General features: G+C 41.6%; 1 protein-coding gene across 2 annotated transcripts in view; it reads right to left on the bottom strand.

Moving 5' to 3' along the window:
- The window catches only part of adgrv1 (adhesion G protein-coupled receptor V1), a 113,177-nt gene that overhangs the window by 50,496 nt on the left and 43,611 nt on the right, over positions 1–19,070 (bottom strand). For both annotated transcript variants that reach the window (XM_044369112.1, XM_044369120.1), the window contains 39 exons: positions 18,082–18,347; positions 17,616–17,791; positions 17,343–17,470; positions 17,025–17,206; positions 16,743–16,889; positions 16,543–16,623; positions 16,120–16,384; positions 15,292–15,414; positions 14,936–15,158; positions 14,601–14,805; positions 14,291–14,437; positions 13,863–14,118; positions 13,190–13,392; positions 12,195–12,371; positions 11,809–11,991; positions 11,481–11,660; positions 11,070–11,234; positions 10,744–10,864; positions 10,518–10,641; positions 10,253–10,391; positions 9,923–10,108; positions 9,596–9,831; positions 9,234–9,382; positions 8,866–9,064; positions 8,471–8,690; positions 8,129–8,368; positions 7,862–8,011; positions 7,443–7,663; positions 7,063–7,342; positions 6,776–6,919; positions 5,783–5,954; positions 5,514–5,655; positions 4,738–5,306; positions 4,356–4,619; positions 3,784–3,901; positions 3,505–3,676; positions 3,003–3,245; positions 1,131–1,538; positions 118–290 (listed from right to left, as the gene is read on the bottom strand). In XM_044369112.1, the coding sequence (XP_044225047.1) occupies positions 118–290; positions 1,131–1,538; positions 3,003–3,245; positions 3,505–3,676; positions 3,784–3,901; positions 4,356–4,619; positions 4,738–5,306; positions 5,514–5,655; positions 5,783–5,954; positions 6,776–6,919; positions 7,063–7,342; positions 7,443–7,663; positions 7,862–8,011; positions 8,129–8,368; positions 8,471–8,690; positions 8,866–9,064; positions 9,234–9,382; positions 9,596–9,831; positions 9,923–10,108; positions 10,253–10,391; positions 10,518–10,641; positions 10,744–10,864; positions 11,070–11,234; positions 11,481–11,660; positions 11,809–11,991; positions 12,195–12,371; positions 13,190–13,392; positions 13,863–14,118; positions 14,291–14,437; positions 14,601–14,805; positions 14,936–15,158; positions 15,292–15,414; positions 16,120–16,384; positions 16,543–16,623; positions 16,743–16,889; positions 17,025–17,206; positions 17,343–17,470; positions 17,616–17,791; positions 18,082–18,347 (7,777 nt within the window). The remainder of the gene's footprint in view (positions 1–117; positions 291–1,130; positions 1,539–3,002; positions 3,246–3,504; positions 3,677–3,783; positions 3,902–4,355; positions 4,620–4,737; positions 5,307–5,513; positions 5,656–5,782; positions 5,955–6,775; positions 6,920–7,062; positions 7,343–7,442; positions 7,664–7,861; positions 8,012–8,128; positions 8,369–8,470; positions 8,691–8,865; positions 9,065–9,233; positions 9,383–9,595; positions 9,832–9,922; positions 10,109–10,252; positions 10,392–10,517; positions 10,642–10,743; positions 10,865–11,069; positions 11,235–11,480; positions 11,661–11,808; positions 11,992–12,194; positions 12,372–13,189; positions 13,393–13,862; positions 14,119–14,290; positions 14,438–14,600; positions 14,806–14,935; positions 15,159–15,291; positions 15,415–16,119; positions 16,385–16,542; positions 16,624–16,742; positions 16,890–17,024; positions 17,207–17,342; positions 17,471–17,615; positions 17,792–18,081; positions 18,348–19,070) is intronic.

Raw genomic sequence — 19,070 nt, 5'->3', positions numbered from 1 at the left:
CTCAAAATTTCAAAGCAAGATATCTCCCAAATCTTAAAAGACCAACAACCCAAAAAGTCTTCTGTAGATTTAATAGCATTCCTCACTCTTCACTCTTTTTTTCACAGGGACACTCACATTTCACATTGGCTGTGTGTAAGGAGGGAGAACGCAAATCGCTCAGCCACCTCAGCAAGGTGGCTAAGGCCCCGTGTGTCAACTCTGCTGGGATTGGCCAATGCACACAGCAGGTCATAGGTCAAATTCCGGCTGCTTTCCTGTAAAGGAGTCCTCTCTGCCACTGCAAGCACCTGGCTCAGGAAAAACAGAGAGAGAAACAAAAATGCATTGAGAATTCCAGGTATTATTGCATCCATCTGTCACTGATATGCATGTGATCTGTATTTGAGTAAACTTTAGGGTGCAATATTTCTCTTTTCCAACACTTCTGGCTCTGGCACTGTCACTTTTGTGGTTTAGGCCTCGATATTATGCAGCACTTATAACTCTTTTAAAGTGAGTTAATGTCATTTTCGTCTGCAGTGTTTCATCTCCTCCTCACTCTCTCTCTGCTCCCACGTATCCTCATGCTGGCATTTCTGCTGTCTTTGCTTTCTCTCTTCCGTCCCCCCACACACTCCGTCATATTAAAGCGGTGTCTTTGCTTGTCTGGAGGCTGAGCACGCGCAATATTGTAGACTTGAACATCAGAGCAGTAGTAATAACAGCGCTCATGTAGAATGACAAGTGAGACCTTTTCAAGTGGTTCTTAGAGTTGTCAGAATAGTGCAGTGGAGATGACGTGTGCCCTTTAGCGCAGAGCTGTCTGACACAACTACTATACTGACTCTCAGGCTTCAACTGGTGAAAAAATTTAATCAGAAGAACATTTAGAAGCAAGAAAGTGTTCCCCTCATCATAGACTCATTAATCATACTGTTTTAAAAATCTGATGTGAGTGAAAATAAACTGTAAAACGCCATTCTGTCGTTTCTGTTGAGACCAGAGTTAGCTTCATCATTTTGACAATGTGTTGACATTCTGGGGAGATTTACTTTTGGTTTCAGAGGATATTAAACATGAAAATCATAGTGCAATTAGTAAAAAAAAGTAATGTATGCTTTAACAAAATCTCTCTCCAACCCTCTTACCTTTCCCACAGCTTCAAGCACAGCAGCCATCTGCTCACGCGTGAGAGGTGTAGTGACCTTATTGATCAGTCTTTGCAGCACCTGGTTCAATATAGTTGTGTCAAGAGGCTGGTGTAATTGGTCCAGTAAGACCCACACAGCTTCACTTGCTGCATTTGACACTAGAGTCACATTGGCGATCCCATACTCAGGGTGCACTCTGGTGCCTCCTGTAGCATTGTAGAGCTCAACTTGGAAGCGCTTCGGTGTGGGCAAGGACGAAGCAAGGTCAGGTGTCAGGTAAATTTCCAAAGATGTGTTATGGTGGCCCGCATCAAAGGTTAGCCTACCCTCCTGTTTAGGAAAATCCATTCCTGCTTTAGCAGGCCGGATTATAGAGGTTCCCACCATCTCATCCCTGGGAAGTTCCTAGGGGAGAAAAAAAACACAGATGTGTGATGTTTCATGGAGTCAGATTAACCAGCATTACTCTGCAAAATAAACCAACAGTGCCACAATTGCCTTGTTTGAGATATACCTGCAAAATGTAAGAACAATGACACAATGACAAAAACTTACTACCTGAAAACACTCAACAAAAACAACTGTACCTCAGGCTACTCTATTAAAAAGGCTCAGTTCTCTTTTGGTGCACAGCATCCACATGGTCCACAATCCAATTGCAGCACATGTAGATGAGTGAAGTTGACCATGTTGTGAAAGTTGGGATGAAAGCTTAATGTAAATGAGAGATTAGGCTTTTGTTATGTATAAAAGCTTATATGTCACGACATGCTTCAGTTCTGAGAGATGAAAGCAGATGACCTGGCCATGTGTCTCAGTGAGGCTTTTCAATTTTGTTGAGTGCACTAGACACTCTCTACCTTTCATCTCTAATATCAAATACTGTGAGTGCCAGTAGAGACTTTATGCCCCTGAGCTGGGTCTAGCCAAGATATCTCTAATCATTATTCCTCAGACACAGAAAGGGTGGCAATGAGATAAAAGATGTGAGGAGAGGAGGGAACACTGGTCTCTTTGAACTTTATAAGTATCAATAAACCATGACCACTATGTCCATATAGTTGAGGGAGAGAGTGAAATCTTCCAGGGACAACCATCAAGTGAAATGTAAAATAACTACTAGATGCAGTCCTGTTATTTGCATTCCATTTTAAAATACCTACATAAATTAAGGACTATATCATGCAAAGTTGGTGGCATTTGGTATCTTTCTAGCATTAGGATACAGAATTCAACTATGACTCTATTTTTCTCTAAATTGATCTGAGGAAGTGTCCAAAATGAGAAAACAACAACAGCTGTAAATAATCATGCTCCTGAAAAAGAATGCTTCCAATTTTCCAGTATTGTGAAATAAGGGAAAATCTGTGACAAAACCACTGTACATACCTCGGTTGTAGCAGGTAAAATGTGACATAATAAAATGATCATGTTTTTCTAACTGGCTTATATAATGACAGTGTTATAAAAGAGCCAAATTAGATCAGTATACTTTAGATATGTGATAGGGTCAACAAAACCAGGTCAGTTGGAGACAAATAAACGTTGTTCAGGTGTTATGATTTCAACGATTGGGGAAAATCCTATTTGGCCTGGTAAATGGCTGGAATCATATTGGCCTAGATTGAAAATGGGATTTCCTACTATCCAGAATAACACCTCCAAGACAAAGGCGAACGGACAAAAACTGGTCCTATTTGTTTCACACAAAAGTCAAAGTCAAATAGAAGCAACTGTAAATACTGTATCAAGATATGTGCATGATGTTTGTTTGCGTGCCCAATTGTATTTATAGTACTTTATGTGTGCATGCGTATGCAATAATGTATGTTTGTGCTTAGTAACTACAGATATGTGTGTGTAACCTACCAGTGTGCGATATTGTACAGACATGGTGGAAGTTGTGATTGCTTGTCTGTAGACCTGGAGACTGAGCCTTGTGGTCATCAGGGTGGCGATGGGCAGTCTGTGGCCCACAGCAAAGTACACGATGCCTAGTGGATTGTCGCTCTCAACCAAGGTGATGTTGGCAAAACGGGTTGTTGCATTAATGGTGGCGCCTGCACCCACCTGATAAATCTCCACTAAGAACCACGCTTGGTACTCTGGTTCCTACAGCAACACAGACGAGTGGTTGTTTTATTTTGTGCCCCACAGCATTTCTTATGATTACATGTATAAAGTAAATCATTATTCCCCCAAATATGTTGGCTTATAAACTGTATAATCAATTCTTATAGCGTGGAACAATCAGCTGCATTATAGCACACTGAAGCATATGTAAATCTTGCATAAAGTGTATTTAAAGGTCAGGAAGATACCAACATGCCCTGTTGCTGGATGCACCAGGGGCTTCTCCCTCTTCTATTACCTCATCATCCTGGACCTCCACAGTGAGAGCACAGATTATCTCTCCTCTCCTACACAGCACAGTTCCTGAGGTTTGCACCAGCTGTTTGGTTAGGTTGACTCCATTACTGACAAGAGTTAAAGTTGTCTTGTTGAAGGTAGCTCTCCAGAAGACCTGCACATCCTCAAAGGCTCTGAACAGAGAGAAAAGACCATACAAAAAATTAAAACAGTTTCTTTGAGGCAATATCATATTAAGCTTAATTTTTACCAAATGGGTAAAAAAAAGCAGTTTTATTACCTGTTTTCCTGTCTCTGCAGGTAGAGACGAGTGGTTCTGTTCTCTGAATCCTCATCCAGAACTTGGCCCATCAGAGAATTAAGACTGAAGCCCACAATACCATTGTGGAAGTCGCTCCCTGGTATGGGTAGTACAGATTAATGGTACAAATTAATTTCATCATAACCAGACAACCACATAATTATGTACTTTGTAATCAATCATAATAATCTGCCCACTGCAGTGATTATGTGAGAAGTAATGCCAGAAGGCCCAAAATAGCCGCAGGATACTAATGTAACAGTGACCTAATGCAAATCAAATAGCATTACTGAAACTGGAGGAGGACACTGAATCACTCTTTCAAATAACAAACACATGTCTGCAGGTTTTTTGATTAGACCCCAAGGACACACTTGGAATTAATTTAGTGCTATAATCAGAGGAACATAGTTTAGAAAACATAGCAAGAAATGAATATGTTGGAACATTTTTATTTGCTAATAAATTTGCAGAACTAGAAAAGAACTAGTAATAAATACTACTTAATCTTGATAGTGGAGTCAAAGAAAGGTCTTTCTTCGTTATTTTACCAAGGATGGTGATCTTGGCAAAAGCCCCAAAGCCCTGGTCTGGACTGTCTGTGATCTGCGCCCCTCCCTCGGGATCACTGAGGTAGATGAAGAATACTTCCTGTCCCTCAGGCTCAGAGTCATCCAGGATGAGGAGAATAACCTCGGCTTCATTTTGACCAGCCTGCAGGGACACTATAGTGGACTCCAAGTGGAAGTCCTGATTCTCCTTTGCTAAGGTCTCAACAGGCTCCACAGCGAAGGGGAGAGGTGTTGTGCTTCCATCTGGATTAAATCACATAGCAACACAAACTAAAGCAAAACTGTAAACATCACAGTAAATTCAAATATAATTAACTATATTGTAATTGAGCAATAGCGAAGTGCTATAAAACAAACACACCTCCATATGCTTGTACCCGGACTCTCACAGGCCCTGCCACACCGTTAGACCTGCGCACCCTTAGAACCACCTTCTGCTCCAGCTGGGTCTCCTCATCCCTGTCCTCTGGTACTTGGACCAGTCCAGGGCCAATACTCAGCACACCGCCAGTCACATCACTAGCCAGGATGGTGACAGTGGCCAAACTGTGCTGAGGGTTGAGACGAGGAGAAGTATTTGCCAATGCTGAGACTTGAGTAAGGACTTGAACATCTGTTAGGTTGATTTGAAAGTATTCATCAGGCTCTGAAAGGGAGTCGTCAAGTACTGAAAGGCGGAGAGAAGAGTTGGTTTGGCGAGGGGAGTCAAAGACCAAGCGGCCGTCTGGCACTGCAATAAAGTCCTCTCCTGCTGCTGCGCTGCCTGCTATTGTTGAATAGGACAGGCGGGTGCTGTTGCTACGAGAACCGTAGAGTCTCTGAACATAAAGTGTTATGGTCTGGATGTCTTCTGCGATAACCAGCTGCCGGGATTCAGGAGCAAACTGGTAGATTCCCAGTGGCTCCACTTCTGCCACAGTATATCCTGACCTGTGCAGGGAGACAGATTCATTTGATTAAGTAAATCTTTGCTAACCCTAACCCTATTTTTTTTTATAAAATATTGTTCCATAATGACTTTATAAATAATTTTTACCTAAACTATAATGATTTTTTTTGTCTTTATGTTTTATGCAGCAGACTTCTAAATCTCCATACTGACTGTACTACAACTTCAGTCCACTGTGAAAGCATTACCTGAGCTTGACACTTCTGGTTGCAACAGTGCTGGAGGTGGCAGCAGTAAGGTGTATAGCATAGGTAGCCGGCTCAAGTGCGTCATCAATAGCTGTCAGAGATATGGCTTTAGTCTTCTCTCCATGGGCCAGGTTTAGTGAGCCTGAATATGAGGAAGGAGAACATTATCAAAATCAACTGACATAAATAATGCAAGTTCAGTGAAATGTCAGAATCTGCGCTGCTATCATTCAGTATTTCAGGGTTTATTTTCTTACTGGGTATCTTACCTGAACTTGGCAGGATAGCTCCAAGTCTGAAGCCAGGAGGAGCCTGTCCTGAAGGATACCCTGCTCTCCACTGCACCCTGATGTCTCCAAACAGCCCCGCTCGCGTCACTTTTGCTTCACATTTCCCAGTTTCTACATTTGAAACCTGCAGAGCCAGGGAGGCAAAACCAACCTGCACAACATAAGTGAGAGAGGACAATTACTAATGTTGTTATCTTGTTGTCTCCTTTATTATTAACCAGCAAAAAACAATATAAGTGCACTGTTGTCTCTTATAATTATTCTGTATTTCACAGCACTGAGCTAGAATTGGATTAGATTAGATTGGATTGGATTAAAAATACACAGTAGAATGTTCTGTGGGTAGCTGTAGCCAGTTATTTGTTGTAAAATGTCTTTTTGTGGTGTCCACAAGGTTTGTCATGTACTGTAAATTTCATTGTTAGCAGCGAGCTAAATGCATTAGCTCTGTTGTGTTACATGGACCTTTCAAAAGGTTGGACAAGGAACAGTTCAGTGTTCACAGAGCTGTCAAGGACTCAGCACTAACTCAGTTATAAAGGCTTTAAGTGAGTTTTACATGATATTAAAGTCTGTGGGGAGAGATTTCAGAGGGGTATGGTGCAGTGCGTCAAAGTTTGTCCTCTGGTGGCTGAGAAATAATTAAACAAACTGATGTTTATTGATTAATTTTCTGTAAGTGTAAATTACTCTACCTTAACGAAAGAAAACAGATGCATTATGTCCATGTTGTTTATGTGGGAACCTAATATTCAACTAAGGAATTATTCCTAAGCAAAAAACTGCAAAGTAACACAGTAAGTATATCACCAGAAGACAAATCCACCCTGACAAAATGTCCTTGAGCAAGGCTGTGAGGCCCTTCCACTTTTTACAATTCTGAGTGCCCTGAAAGAGGGCGATATAAAGGAAGTTATCTTTGCGAGGTCATATATCAACAAACAAACAAAAAAACCCAAATCCACAACTCACCTCTGAGCTGGCAGCTTCTTCAGGCACAGTCACCGTAGCAATGCTGGCCTCATAAAGGAGATGAGGCGGAGAGCCGAGAATAGGACCGACTAGTTTAACATCAGTCAGCTCTGCTATGAAGCTCTCACCCACTGCCAAAAACACCTACAGAGAAAAGAGTAGAAAAACAAACAAGTGCTGTATGGGTGCTTAAAAACCAACAAACTACTTAAAAACTTAAATAGGGTCCTTTTAATCATTCACAGAATTTTCAAGTCTTAATTGTTATTAAGTATCCTCATCCTTACCTGGCTGCTGATGGGCAAAGTGACAGTGATGAAGGCCTCTCCTTCTCTCAACAACAGCCTCCCTTCAGCTCGTCCTCCCAGTATCTCCTCAATGTCCATCACTTCATCTATCACTCCACTGATCCTATAGCCCACACTAGCATTGCCAAACAGCCCTGCGAGCCGTGTCACGTTCATAACCAGAACTCTGCTGACCTCTGACCCTGACCCCACTACCACTATAGACTGTCGCTCAGGGTTCAGGGAAAACACGCCATGGGGCTCATCATTAGCTCGCACCCTAAGGATGAGAGAGGGAGGCAAATTTTGAGTTAATTAAATCTTTGACTTTTTAACTTTTCATATATGTGAGTGAGTATAACAGAACCATCACGACAAACCTAATGCGGGTGCTGATGAGGTTTGGGTTGGCATCTAGGGTGGCACCACCCTCCACAGATGTGAGCTGGACAGTGTAGAGCTCCTCCAGCTCTGGCACTGTATCGGGCATCAGGCTCAGAACAATTTCTGCTTCCCTTTGGCCCTCCAGGATCATCACTGAGCCAGATAAGGCTAGGAAGTCACCTGCCATATCAGAGTCACTCTGTATCTGCCAGTGGACCTAAGGTGTTGGAGAAATGTATGTGTGTGTTTCAGTGAGAGATTGAGGAAAGGACAAAGGATTTGACTGATAACTGACACATTTCCTTATTGTTCCAGTTATTTTGTTTTTCTGCTGCTTGTTGGTGACAGAGGGGGCATGTACTACCTAATGCATATAAATACACATTGATGTAATCTGATGTTCATGTAATCTTACCGTGATGTTACCCATGACACCCTCTCTGCGTGTAATATATAGGGAAACGTTGAATGGGCCCTCTGCTTCTGTGGATTCATTGTAGACACGTTCTCGAAGAGCATTCTCAGTAAACTGGACTATACCATTTGGGTCACCAAACTTCTCAATCTGGGAGACAAAAACACATTGAGAGATGCTGAAGCCCGCTATTAGATTTCCTTCTGCAAAAGGTGTTCTAATTCATCATAGTGAAATCAACCTTGCAGACATTAATCAATGAAGTACCTTCAGTGTTACAGAGCCAGCCTGAGGATCTATATCCATGTCCCCAGACAGGATGTTGAGCTCTACAACAAATGTCTCCTCCACCTCCACTTCACCATGGGGGAGAATAAGCAGCTCTATGGTACGTGTACCTTCCTCTCCATCCCTGAAGAAGAAGGACCCGTTCACAGGGTCTCTAATGTCTGTATTGAATGGAGGAAGGACCTTTCTGCTGTTAGGGCCAAGGATGATCCAGCCAACCTGTCAAAGGGTAAACAAGTTTAAAAAGCTAAGATCTGACAGTAATTTGGAAGCAACAAGGACTGAGAGAGCTGAAGTGATGTAATTTTCTCTGTCTGATACCGTTGCATTGCCCACTAGACCGCCTGCTCTCTCCAAGACAAGGTTGAGCTTTAGAGTGGAGTTTGGGTTGACCAAGGTGATTAGGCTCTCGTTGAGGAAACGCAACACCCCGTTTGGAGAGTCATTTTTGGTGATGGTGACCCTGGCAACATTTTGAGAGCCTAGGACTGCTCCCCCCGTAGCTCCAACCAGCAGGACTTCAAATATCTCAGCATATTCACTGGGGAAGACAATTTCAACTTTGAATTATAATAAAAGAATATCTTTATAAATTGTATGAGAATTTCAAAACAAATTTGATGATTTATGTACAAGTCAGCACTGATATTTTATCCTAAATATACAGTATACTTTAAATAATCAACCTAAAATGTTTTCTTAATTTCTCCTCTCACCTGTCCTGGTCATCTATGATAGTAACATTAATGTAGCTGGTATTCTGGCCATGGTTGAACACAACTGAGCCATTATTCAGGATGTAGTCGAGGTCAGGAGTTGCACTCAGGCCTTTTGAAATGAACTGAGCTGAGACCTGTCCATATGAACCCACTCTCCTCACCACTGGGATCAATAAAGTGCCCGCATCCTCCTCAACTGAAAGAAAGAAGCCAGGAGGAAACAGGGATTTATTCTCTGTAACACACAGTGTTATTGCAAACTTTGCATGGCAGCTGATTTATATTTGTGTGTTTGCCTCACTTGAACATTGCACATAAGTTAGAATTAAACAGCTACTTTTCAATGTGCCTTTGTTTTGACTTACTTGTAATGCTGATGTAGTCCTGCCTAAACTCCAGGATACCCTCAGCATTGTCATTTGTCTGTATGACCACAGTAAGAGAAGAGATGTTGCCTATAGCTGGAGGCTGGTCCAGCTGGAGACCTGACTCTCTCACTGCGTAGTCCACAGCACTGACCACCAGAGGGAGACACAGAATGAAGAGTGACTGACAAGAAGTCTTTGAAAGTCATATCAACACAATATTTTGACTAAATTAAGGCTCTGCAGTGTCTGTGATGTGAATGACGAGGACTTTCCAGTCCCACCTGCAACATAATTTCTGAAATTACTATAAACATTATGACCAACCATTTGTGGCCTTTACCCAACTAATTTTACTGTACCTGACATTGACTAGCTCCACTGCGGTGATGTTGAGGAAGAACACCTCAGGCCCCTCTGGAAGACTGTCATCATAGATACGCAGTGAGATTTGTTGTGAGTTCTGGCCTGGGGTGAAAAGTAGTCTTCCTGAAGCTGGAGTGAAGTCAACTCCGCTGACTGCTGTGTCGCTGGAGGTCTGATAGGTGACCCGCACACTACCTTGACTGCCTAAAGAGCGATTAACTGTCACATTCACCTGGGGAAAAGCATGTAGCTGTGGGTTAGGTTTTTGACTATAGTATATCAGATGTAGTCTATATGTTTTCTGTACATGACTCTGTACTCACCATTCCCTCCTCCTCAGTCGCCCTGATCTGGTGCTGGGTGAAGGAGAACAGGCCATGGGGGTTGTCGCTGGCTGCCATAATAACTCTGGCATGCTGCGCTATGGGACTGATTTCCAGTCCTGGGGTGGCAGACATGAGTGTAAGCCTGTACTCACGTCGTTCCTCAGGGAAATCATCATCCAGGGCCTGGTATCATGATGGATATGACAAGGTTACTTATGGAAAGCACGCAGAAGGTCATTATTATGATGCATTTTTATCTACATATGTGTATTCTGCAGACAATCTCCTAATTTTTCAATGAACACCACAATCCATATTACTCAGTACCTTCAGAATGATGGTGGCAACAGACTGTCTGTCTCTCATAATCACAATGCCAGAGATCTCTTTGAACTCCGAAACCACAGCTGGGGTGATATTCCAGTAAACCTGGACCTCCCCAAAAACACCTGGCCCTCGCACAAGGCTGGGAGACACACACATATAGAAAATGATACATACACCAAAGGATTTTCACATTCAATTCTTAACCAAACAAAGGAGGCACTGAAAATTAAAGCTCTCATATATCTTCCAGTGATGTTTATCTCACCTGACCACAGCACTGCCATTGTAATCTCCCTGAGGTTCTCCAATGATGATGTTCCTGGATGACTCTGCTATTCCAATAATCCCCAGGGCAGCTTTGTCTGCCCTGATAGTGATGGTGGCCAAGCCTGGAGGAGTGCATGACCAGTGAAGGGAGCACATATCAATGAAAGACAATAAATAATAAATTGATGCAGTAGCCATGCAACTTTTTTTTCCTAAATACTGACCATTTAGGGGGTCAATGACAGTGCCACTCTCAGCAGGAAACAGTTGGACAGTGAAGTGCTCATCTCCTTCCAGCACAGTGTCAGTGAGGGCTCTTATCACAAACGTCTTTATTGACTCAGTCTGGAAGGTTTAAAACACTATCACTGTATAGCAGACATCATGAAGAAACTTGCATCATACCTATGTATTGACCTTTATAAATACAAAAAGAACAACAAAATGTCGTGAGTGATGTTGCATATTATTACACGCAGACTAAATTGTTACATAGAAATAATACTGTACTGTGTGGTGGGACAATGACACCACCCCTTTTATATTGTACCTCAGTGAAGACAAGTGTTCCATTGAAAGGTGAGAGGTCATCTTTAGCCTGGCCTTCCAGCTGCCACACAAGTGTCACCACCCCCTCTCCTCCTTCACTACGCAGCACTGCTAGTGTCGCCACAGCAGCGGGATCATCCACAAAATCTGGCTCACTGACAGTAACCTGAGAGAGGACAGAGTAAGGTGATTATATAATGACACTAACAATAAAATCACATGCATCACCAGTTATACCAGAGTTGAGGATCACTGTGATGATATTTGAAGGATCTGAGATGGTGTTGGTGCTTTATTTTGTCGCAGTGGAGGAATGAGAAGGTATCAAAGTATGTAGGTGTATTTAAGTCTAGGTGATCCACAAATCTGCTTATGGAGGAGGTGTACATAAGTATGACTAATTTAGACTCACCTCCAGTTCCCGAAATCCAAATCGTCCGAGAGGTGAGTCATTAGGTGGAATGCTGATAGTTACAGAAGTCACGTCTCCGAGTCGAGCACCACCAATCACACGCAGTAAATTTACTCTGAAGGTTTCTGAAGTCTCTACTTGTTCATCGTCCAAGATGGTGATGGCAATAATGGCTTCACTCTAAGAACAATGATAGGAAACAAAATCTAACACTGAGGATTTCAAGATAATGACACCTGTATCGTCTGTGGTTGTGGACAGTCTCTACTTGTGGCTCAATGATATTTAATACAAGTTCATTCTAAATATGGATAATCTAACCATTTACCTGCTCATCTTGAAAGGTGATGTTCCCAGATGTAGGGCTGAAATCATTCAAATCAGCAGTGAGGGGCTGAGCCTCCCAGTAGATGACCAGTCTTCCAGTTGTACCAGCAAGTCGCACTACTGACAGATGGAGGATGTTGTCTGGTGGTGGTATCTCATAGGCCAGCATGCTTCCAGGGAAATCCTGGAGAAGAGGTTTAGAAATAATATCTAATTTTTGAAGAATACAATTTAGGATTTAAATATCTATTACATTATTACATTACATTATTCATTTAGTCTTTTGGTTGTGTCATTATGCATCAGTTCAGAGGTTGTTGAAGAGGACTGAAACTCTTTAACATGGTAATTTCAAAGTCATAGTCACAGAGATGATCCTGCTCTCACCTCAGACACATTAAACTGCAGAATCCCTCGAGGGTCATCGTTCTCCTGGATGGTTACTTCCGCCACTTCCATACCAGGTCTCTTTACACTGGGCTGGCCTGCTCCAACTGACCCTCTAACTAGCTCCACACTGGTGATATTTACCAGGAAACTCTCTGCCAGCTCTGGGATGTCATCCTTAGAAAACACACATTTAGGCAAACACACATATGCATGAACAGATGCTCTTACTCTCTCTCAAAGTCATAAGCTTTGTCACTAAATTTAGCTTTGTGGTTACACAACTGCAGTTAATGGTGCAAACAGGAATCATCTTGGATAGCGCAACATTTTAAGAGATTTATACAACTTATCCTCATAAAAGTATTAATGAAGCCTTGCAGTCACAAAAGACTGGCAAACTGTGTCTCACATCATTTACTTCAACCTCTAGTATAAACACACAAAATAATCATAAAATCCCATTAGTGGGAGGTTGAAATGGACATTATAGGGCCCAGAAATGTATCTGGGAGAGAAAAAGCAAAAAAAGCAAAGAGAAGAGATAGACAGTAACCATAGATACAAGGAAAGGAAAAGTTGATGAAAAGTGAATGGGTATAGAGGGAGTATTTGAATGGAATGCAGAAAGGAAGGGACAGAGCTGCATTTTCCCTCTTTTGATTGACTACACGTGGCATTTTAAGGCTAGTCTGATAGTCAGCAGGGCTGCTTGGTTAGTTTTATCCTGAAGGGAAGAAACAGACCCCAATCTACACACACACCAGTCTGAATGGGCATAAGTGTGGGAGGTGTGAGATGAAGGAAAACTTAGAAAGGAAGATTAAAATTGTGACAAAGATTGAGCAAGAAAATCTATTATACCTCATTCCAAAAGATGATGGGAGACAGTGCATTTTAAGAAGAGCATTATCATAACACTGTCATATTCCTAATTTATTTTTCTTCATTCAGATAGATTTAATCAGCTCTATTACACAACAGTCCATACTTACCGGTAGGACTGTGATAGTAACAAGGGCCACAGTAGCACCATCAATCATGATGATGGTGTCGTCTTTGGTGGTGTAGTCCCGTCCTGCGGTGGCCTGGTTGGATGGGGGCTGGTATAGGGCTGGTCTGGTCTGGTAATGGATTGCCACCTCACCTGAGGAGCCCTGCTCCCTCACTATGGACAGGGTCACATTGACTGGAACCCCTGCAGGTTGGAAGAAAAGGGAGGTTACACAATGTTAAAAAAACAGCATGAAAATTATTATTTCCAAGATGTGTCATGTTAAGGAAGATGGCAACAACAACTTGAAACTGTAAAAATCCCATACATGTAGGTTAAATAATATTTGAAGGACAGAGGTATGTTACTGTACCACACAGACTACTCTTACATCTCGGCTAACCTCCAAAACACAGATTAAGACAAATCCTAAATTACTTCAAATCCTGGAAACCGCTGCAGATCTCCTTTACAGTAAATCTCAAAGCGTGATTACCGTAATAGCTCCTTAAGAATCCTTATTCAAAAATAAAATGAATGACTGGTATTCAGCAACCAGCTTAACTCTATTAGAGAGGATTATCTTTCAATATGTAACTGCAATGCGCTGTGAAATAAACATTTAGTGACTAATCATCACTCGTTCATTCATCTCTTGCAACAGAAATTCTTACTCTGTGGTTCTTGTGTTAGTGTAAACTGTGAGTCCAGATGCCATCCAATCACCCCGTAGGGAGAACCATTTGGTAGGATGGTGAGTAGAGCTTGTGCCCGCTGCTTGTCAACGACTGCAGCCTGCTGTAGGTCCTGAAGCCCCACAGTGGTGACATCCATGAGGGTGATAGTGACACTCTCTCTCAGTTCTGGCACACCATCTGCTATCACAGTCAGTGAGATGATCGCTACCGATTGGCCCTCTGAAAACGTTACCTATTATGGAAAACAAAATGTTAACTTCATTTCACAAATCAGTGACATTACTTTATTATTATTATGCCACTTTTAAACTTTGATAACATTGCATATTCAAACATGTTGTCAATAGATACAGTAATGTGTCTGTTTTATTATGATAAGTAAGTATAATAGGAGGTTAACTCACCACTCCTGAAGTGGGATAAATGTCTGCCAGACTGCCATTAGCAGTCCAATGAACAGTCAGTCTGCCAAAAGTCCCTCTTCTCCTCTGAACACTCAGAGAAATTTGATTATTTTGTTCCAGTTCCTCCACTTCCATAGATAGAGAATTCTGCAGAGAGGTAATGATAATGTGATGAATATGATGCTTAAAAATGACCTTCAAATGATTCTGATGTGGTTTACCTAACTTTAAGTGGCTTTTAACACAATTGCTGTAATATGAAGACTACTATGGCACAGGCTATCTTACATCAAAAGGTTTATCTGCTAACCTGAGCAAAGCCAATGACTCCATGGGCATCATCGTTGGTCGGGACAATGACAGTCACTTGACCACCAAATCCAATCTCAGCCCCACCCTTTGGATTCTTCAGGCTAACCTGAAAGCTCTCCTGCTTCTCAGGGATGTCATCATCTATGACATTCACTGCTATCTGCAGTTCACTATCGCCTGGTAAAAAGTGCAACTCGCCATAACTGAATGTGAGGAAATGAAGAAAACGACATAAATTAGTTTGTCTTTTTTGTCTTACTTGTCCTTGAGCAGGATTTGCCTTCATGAGCAAACACTAGCACATTCCAGACTTAGAAAAAACTATTTGGATACCTGGGTATGAAATCAGATTGATTGGAGACAGAAGTGAATTCATAAACTGTGGAACTGTTCTCCTCAGTGGAAGCCAAGAGGATCTTGGTGGTGTTGAGGGACGGGACCATGAAAGAGAGGAAGCTAATGGCTGGAGGGGCCCTCAGCATCATGGTGAACAGGTTGACATCAGACCTCCAAGAGTAGAGCGATGAGCTATTTCTACCAGCTAGCAGGAAATAAGCTGTGAGAGGAGATGAGATTTAATTGATTTAATCAAGATGTCCAATGAAAGGATTTCAATAGTGCAACTGGATTAAAATGATGAAAGCTATCTTTACAAACAAAGCACTTTATCCGATAACATATGTACTTACTGACTCCAGAAGGAGCAGTAAAGGGATGAATAGAGGTGAGGCCTGGGTGAGGAATGGATTGATACAGCTGAGGTAAACGCTGCCCTGAGCCCCACCATAACACCTCACAGGATGGAGAGAGACCTGAAGAAAGATACATGAACACACATTTACATTCTTTCACACTAGAATAACACGTTTATGTAAAGTAAGGACTGGTCTTACTGACACACCCAAGACTGACAAATTACAACCTCTGTGTCCCTCTGTGGCTCTGCTCTCCTCCGCACTGAGGCCTTTCCAGTAAACCCACAACAGGTCTGAGACAGGGAAACTCACCACTTTTGCAGACTCAGAGAGATTATGTCTCATCAAAATATACAGAGTGTAGTATAAATATATGATCTGGCACTACCTTGTGCATTTTGTCATGTTAGTTGAGACAACTGTACAAGGCTATTTTGTCTGTAATAGACACATAGTTTCTGTGTCCCTTCTAAAGTATCACCGATTTGTTTGTGCTATCCTAACCAGCATCTAACCACCACCCAATCCACTAAAAAGTACAGTGAACCGCAGAAAATAGCATCTCATTATTGTAAAAACACAACTATCCTCTTAACATAGCATAGATTAAGTGCATTTAACTTCCATTCTGAGCCATTTCTAAATATGTAGTCTCTGCAATACAGTCAACTAACACATACATTTTAAATTTACAAATTTTGCTTGTCACATCTGCTCATTGATGCTCTCATAATTCAAGACGAGACTGGCAGTGGTTGTTTAAATGTGCAAAATAAAAAGACAATTTATTAATGTTATGGGAAGTCAAAGTAAGACAATTACCCTCAATAACAACCAACAGAAGAGTGTCATCTGCTCTTGTGTGGATTGCCTCCACCAGACTGGCTCTGCCGTTGAGTGGGAGCGGCTCTGGATTCAGAAACCTTCCGCTCATCCACTGAAGCAGGAGGCAGCTGAGAGTCTGTTTGTCTACGCACACCACCAAGTAAGGAACAGCTGCACGAGTGAATGGAGTCACACTGAGGATGTCCTGTTCAAAGTCAAGGGTCTGGAGAAGGGTGAAGGAGCCTCCACTCCAAACAAAAATCTATAGCACAAAAAAAACAAAATAACAGGACTTGAAATTACTCCAATGAGGAATTTTACCCGTTTTAATGATCTTGACACACCTGAAAACACATAAAAATCTGTGTTATTGAGTTCAAGCCTCACTTAAAGTCTAGACAGTGGAACAGTAAGCCTCACCTGGCTTGATGCGATCAGATAATCTCTGCCTTCAGTGGAAAAGTGTTTCACATCCAAAGCTTCAACACCTAAGGTTTGTGCCTAAAGAAATCAGATTGCACTAATTCATATGAAGGCAACACAAAACAAGGGAATGAAACTGTGCCAATGTACAAAAACTTGATGTAAGCAACGAGTACCACAATTGGGATGATACTTACCAATGTGACATTGAGGTCCATTTGTAGTTTAAAGATGCTGAGGTTGGCAGCAGGGGAAAAGGGAGGGCCACTATGTGTGATGGCTATGTAGGTAGAGTTATTAACTGCAAACCCGATACAAGAGCTTGGGTCCTGAATCCTGACAGACTGGAATGACAAAAAAGATTACGATTTTTTTTATGATTATAATGTAAATAGTTATAAATTAGTTCTGTGAGCATATGTGTTTGCAGTAGGAGGATCAGGTGCTGGTTGAGAGGAACAATACTGTAGTTATCCTACCTCTACTGGCACAAAAACACCCTGCCATCGATAGAGAGTGGCCAAAGTGTGGGAGGATCCAACAGTGGGACTCTTATCCAGCCTCATAGCAAGGAAAGCAGGCCCTTCAGGGAGGGAGCACCAAGCAGAAGTGGGGTTGTCCTCAAAGCTCTGGTACACACCCATCACTGGGAGATGACCCTCTGGAGGAAACAAGTAAGAAAAAGGAATTATAATGACATTGATTATTAGAAGAGAAGGGGGATAAAAGGAGCGACAGAAGAAAAGAGGAGATTACAGGAGCTTGAGACTTTGAATACAAACATTTATTGGTCTCACCAGAGGCAAAAGCTGTGACAGACTGTGTCTCCCATTCCACACTGACAGCTGACTCCAGACCATTGCTGCGAGACACGATGAGGAAGACTGCTCCACCACCTTCATTAATCACCACTTCTGTGTTAGATCTGTCCAGAAAATGCATATACAATTGATAAAACTACATTTACATGTTTTACATGTGTGTACATGCTTATGTATTTGTACACATTTTCAACAAGGGTTTATGTTTTCTTAAGTTTGAGGGCCTTCTTAGTGCAATTCGATCCAGACCTGTTGAGAGCAGGTCTGATGCGGAACAAGCCAGAAGGAGCAAGGTTCTCCAGGACGGTGATAAGAGTGTGGAGTCGGTCACCCAGCCGTGCACCTCCTGTTGGGTCTGACAGGGTCACTGTGAAAGTTTCATTCACTTCAGGCTCAGCATCCAGCACTGCCCAGATCTCCAGCATCTGAAACAACACAGATAAAACAATAACTCACTAGCCAAATAAACATAACTGGCAAAATGCTTTTCTGTATGTTATAGGCAGAAGAATGAAGGCTCAAAACATAAAATCCATTTTACATTACAAAAACAGTAAACATAAAATCTGAAACTGATATTTGAAGTAACTAAATACTGACTACTAATATGTATTATACAGTAAAATTTCAAAGCTTTGAGTGAAAAAGAAATATCAGTCTTTTATAATGTACATGACTTCTCATGTTTAAATGCTGTAAATCTATTTTCTCTCACCTTAAACCTGACTCCATCCTCCAGTACCACAAACCCTTGTGCTGGCATCAGGTCGCCCTCTGCTAGGCTGCCATTGGCATCTGTGATGGAAAACTGAACGGTTATGGTGCCAAATGTGCCTTTCTCAGGGTTCCGTACCACGTACAGGGTGGCCACACTTTCACTCAGCACCGACACAGATGTGGGCTCCTTCAATAAGAAATGCTCGCTGGTGTTAAAGGAGATGACACCATGTCCATCGTCACTGGCCAGGATATTCACGGTTGCTGTAAGTAAATAGAGAGACGTATTTAAGGAGAATAATATCAAAGTTACATATGGTTACATGAGAATAAATTCTTATATATTATCAATTCTTGTAAACTTGACATTAATTTAATATCTTTTAAATACTTTTTTAGTGTTAAGCAATCATGTATAATGCCTCATTTCATGTCCTGTCCAGTTTAAGAGTACACGATAAGGTATTTAACCTGATATGCCGTGATGCAAATAACTGATTGAATGGTGGCCTCCACAGAGTCTGTTTTCATAAACCATTTCACCACATTGTGTGGTACTGTGTTTATTTTACCGCTTACCATAAAGAAAAAAGTTGCGTTGTGTTTACATTAATATTTTTTTTTTAGTTTGTTAGTGGTCAGTCGAACTCATGGTTAGGAACAACACGAAGAAGATGTACAGTTGCTGTGGTTACCCACTGTTTAATTTACTTTGCCCTGTGATGTAGACCAGTGATTAAACTGTTAATTGGAACAATGTGAGAATGATAAAGAACTTTAAAAATCCTACAAATCCTATAAAGCCTCCCATTCAGTCAGAAACAAGTATTTTCTTTGGCCTTGGTATAACACCTCTTTTATCTCACATGTTAATTTATCAAATTCCTAACCCTCTTAACGAAAATCTCCACTAATTCTTCACCATGAATTGCACATTTTGTAGATTTTGACCAAATATACAGTTTTTTTCGAAAGTCTTGTGCTTCT

Source organism: Thunnus albacares, chromosome 2 (assembly GCF_914725855.1).
Source record: "Thunnus albacares chromosome 2, fThuAlb1.1, whole genome shotgun sequence".
NCBI classification, from domain to species: domain Eukaryota; kingdom Metazoa; phylum Chordata; class Actinopteri; order Scombriformes; family Scombridae; genus Thunnus; species Thunnus albacares.
The sequence above is the reverse complement of the archived record's forward strand: the minus strand, read 5'-3'. Positions and strand labels throughout refer to the sequence as shown.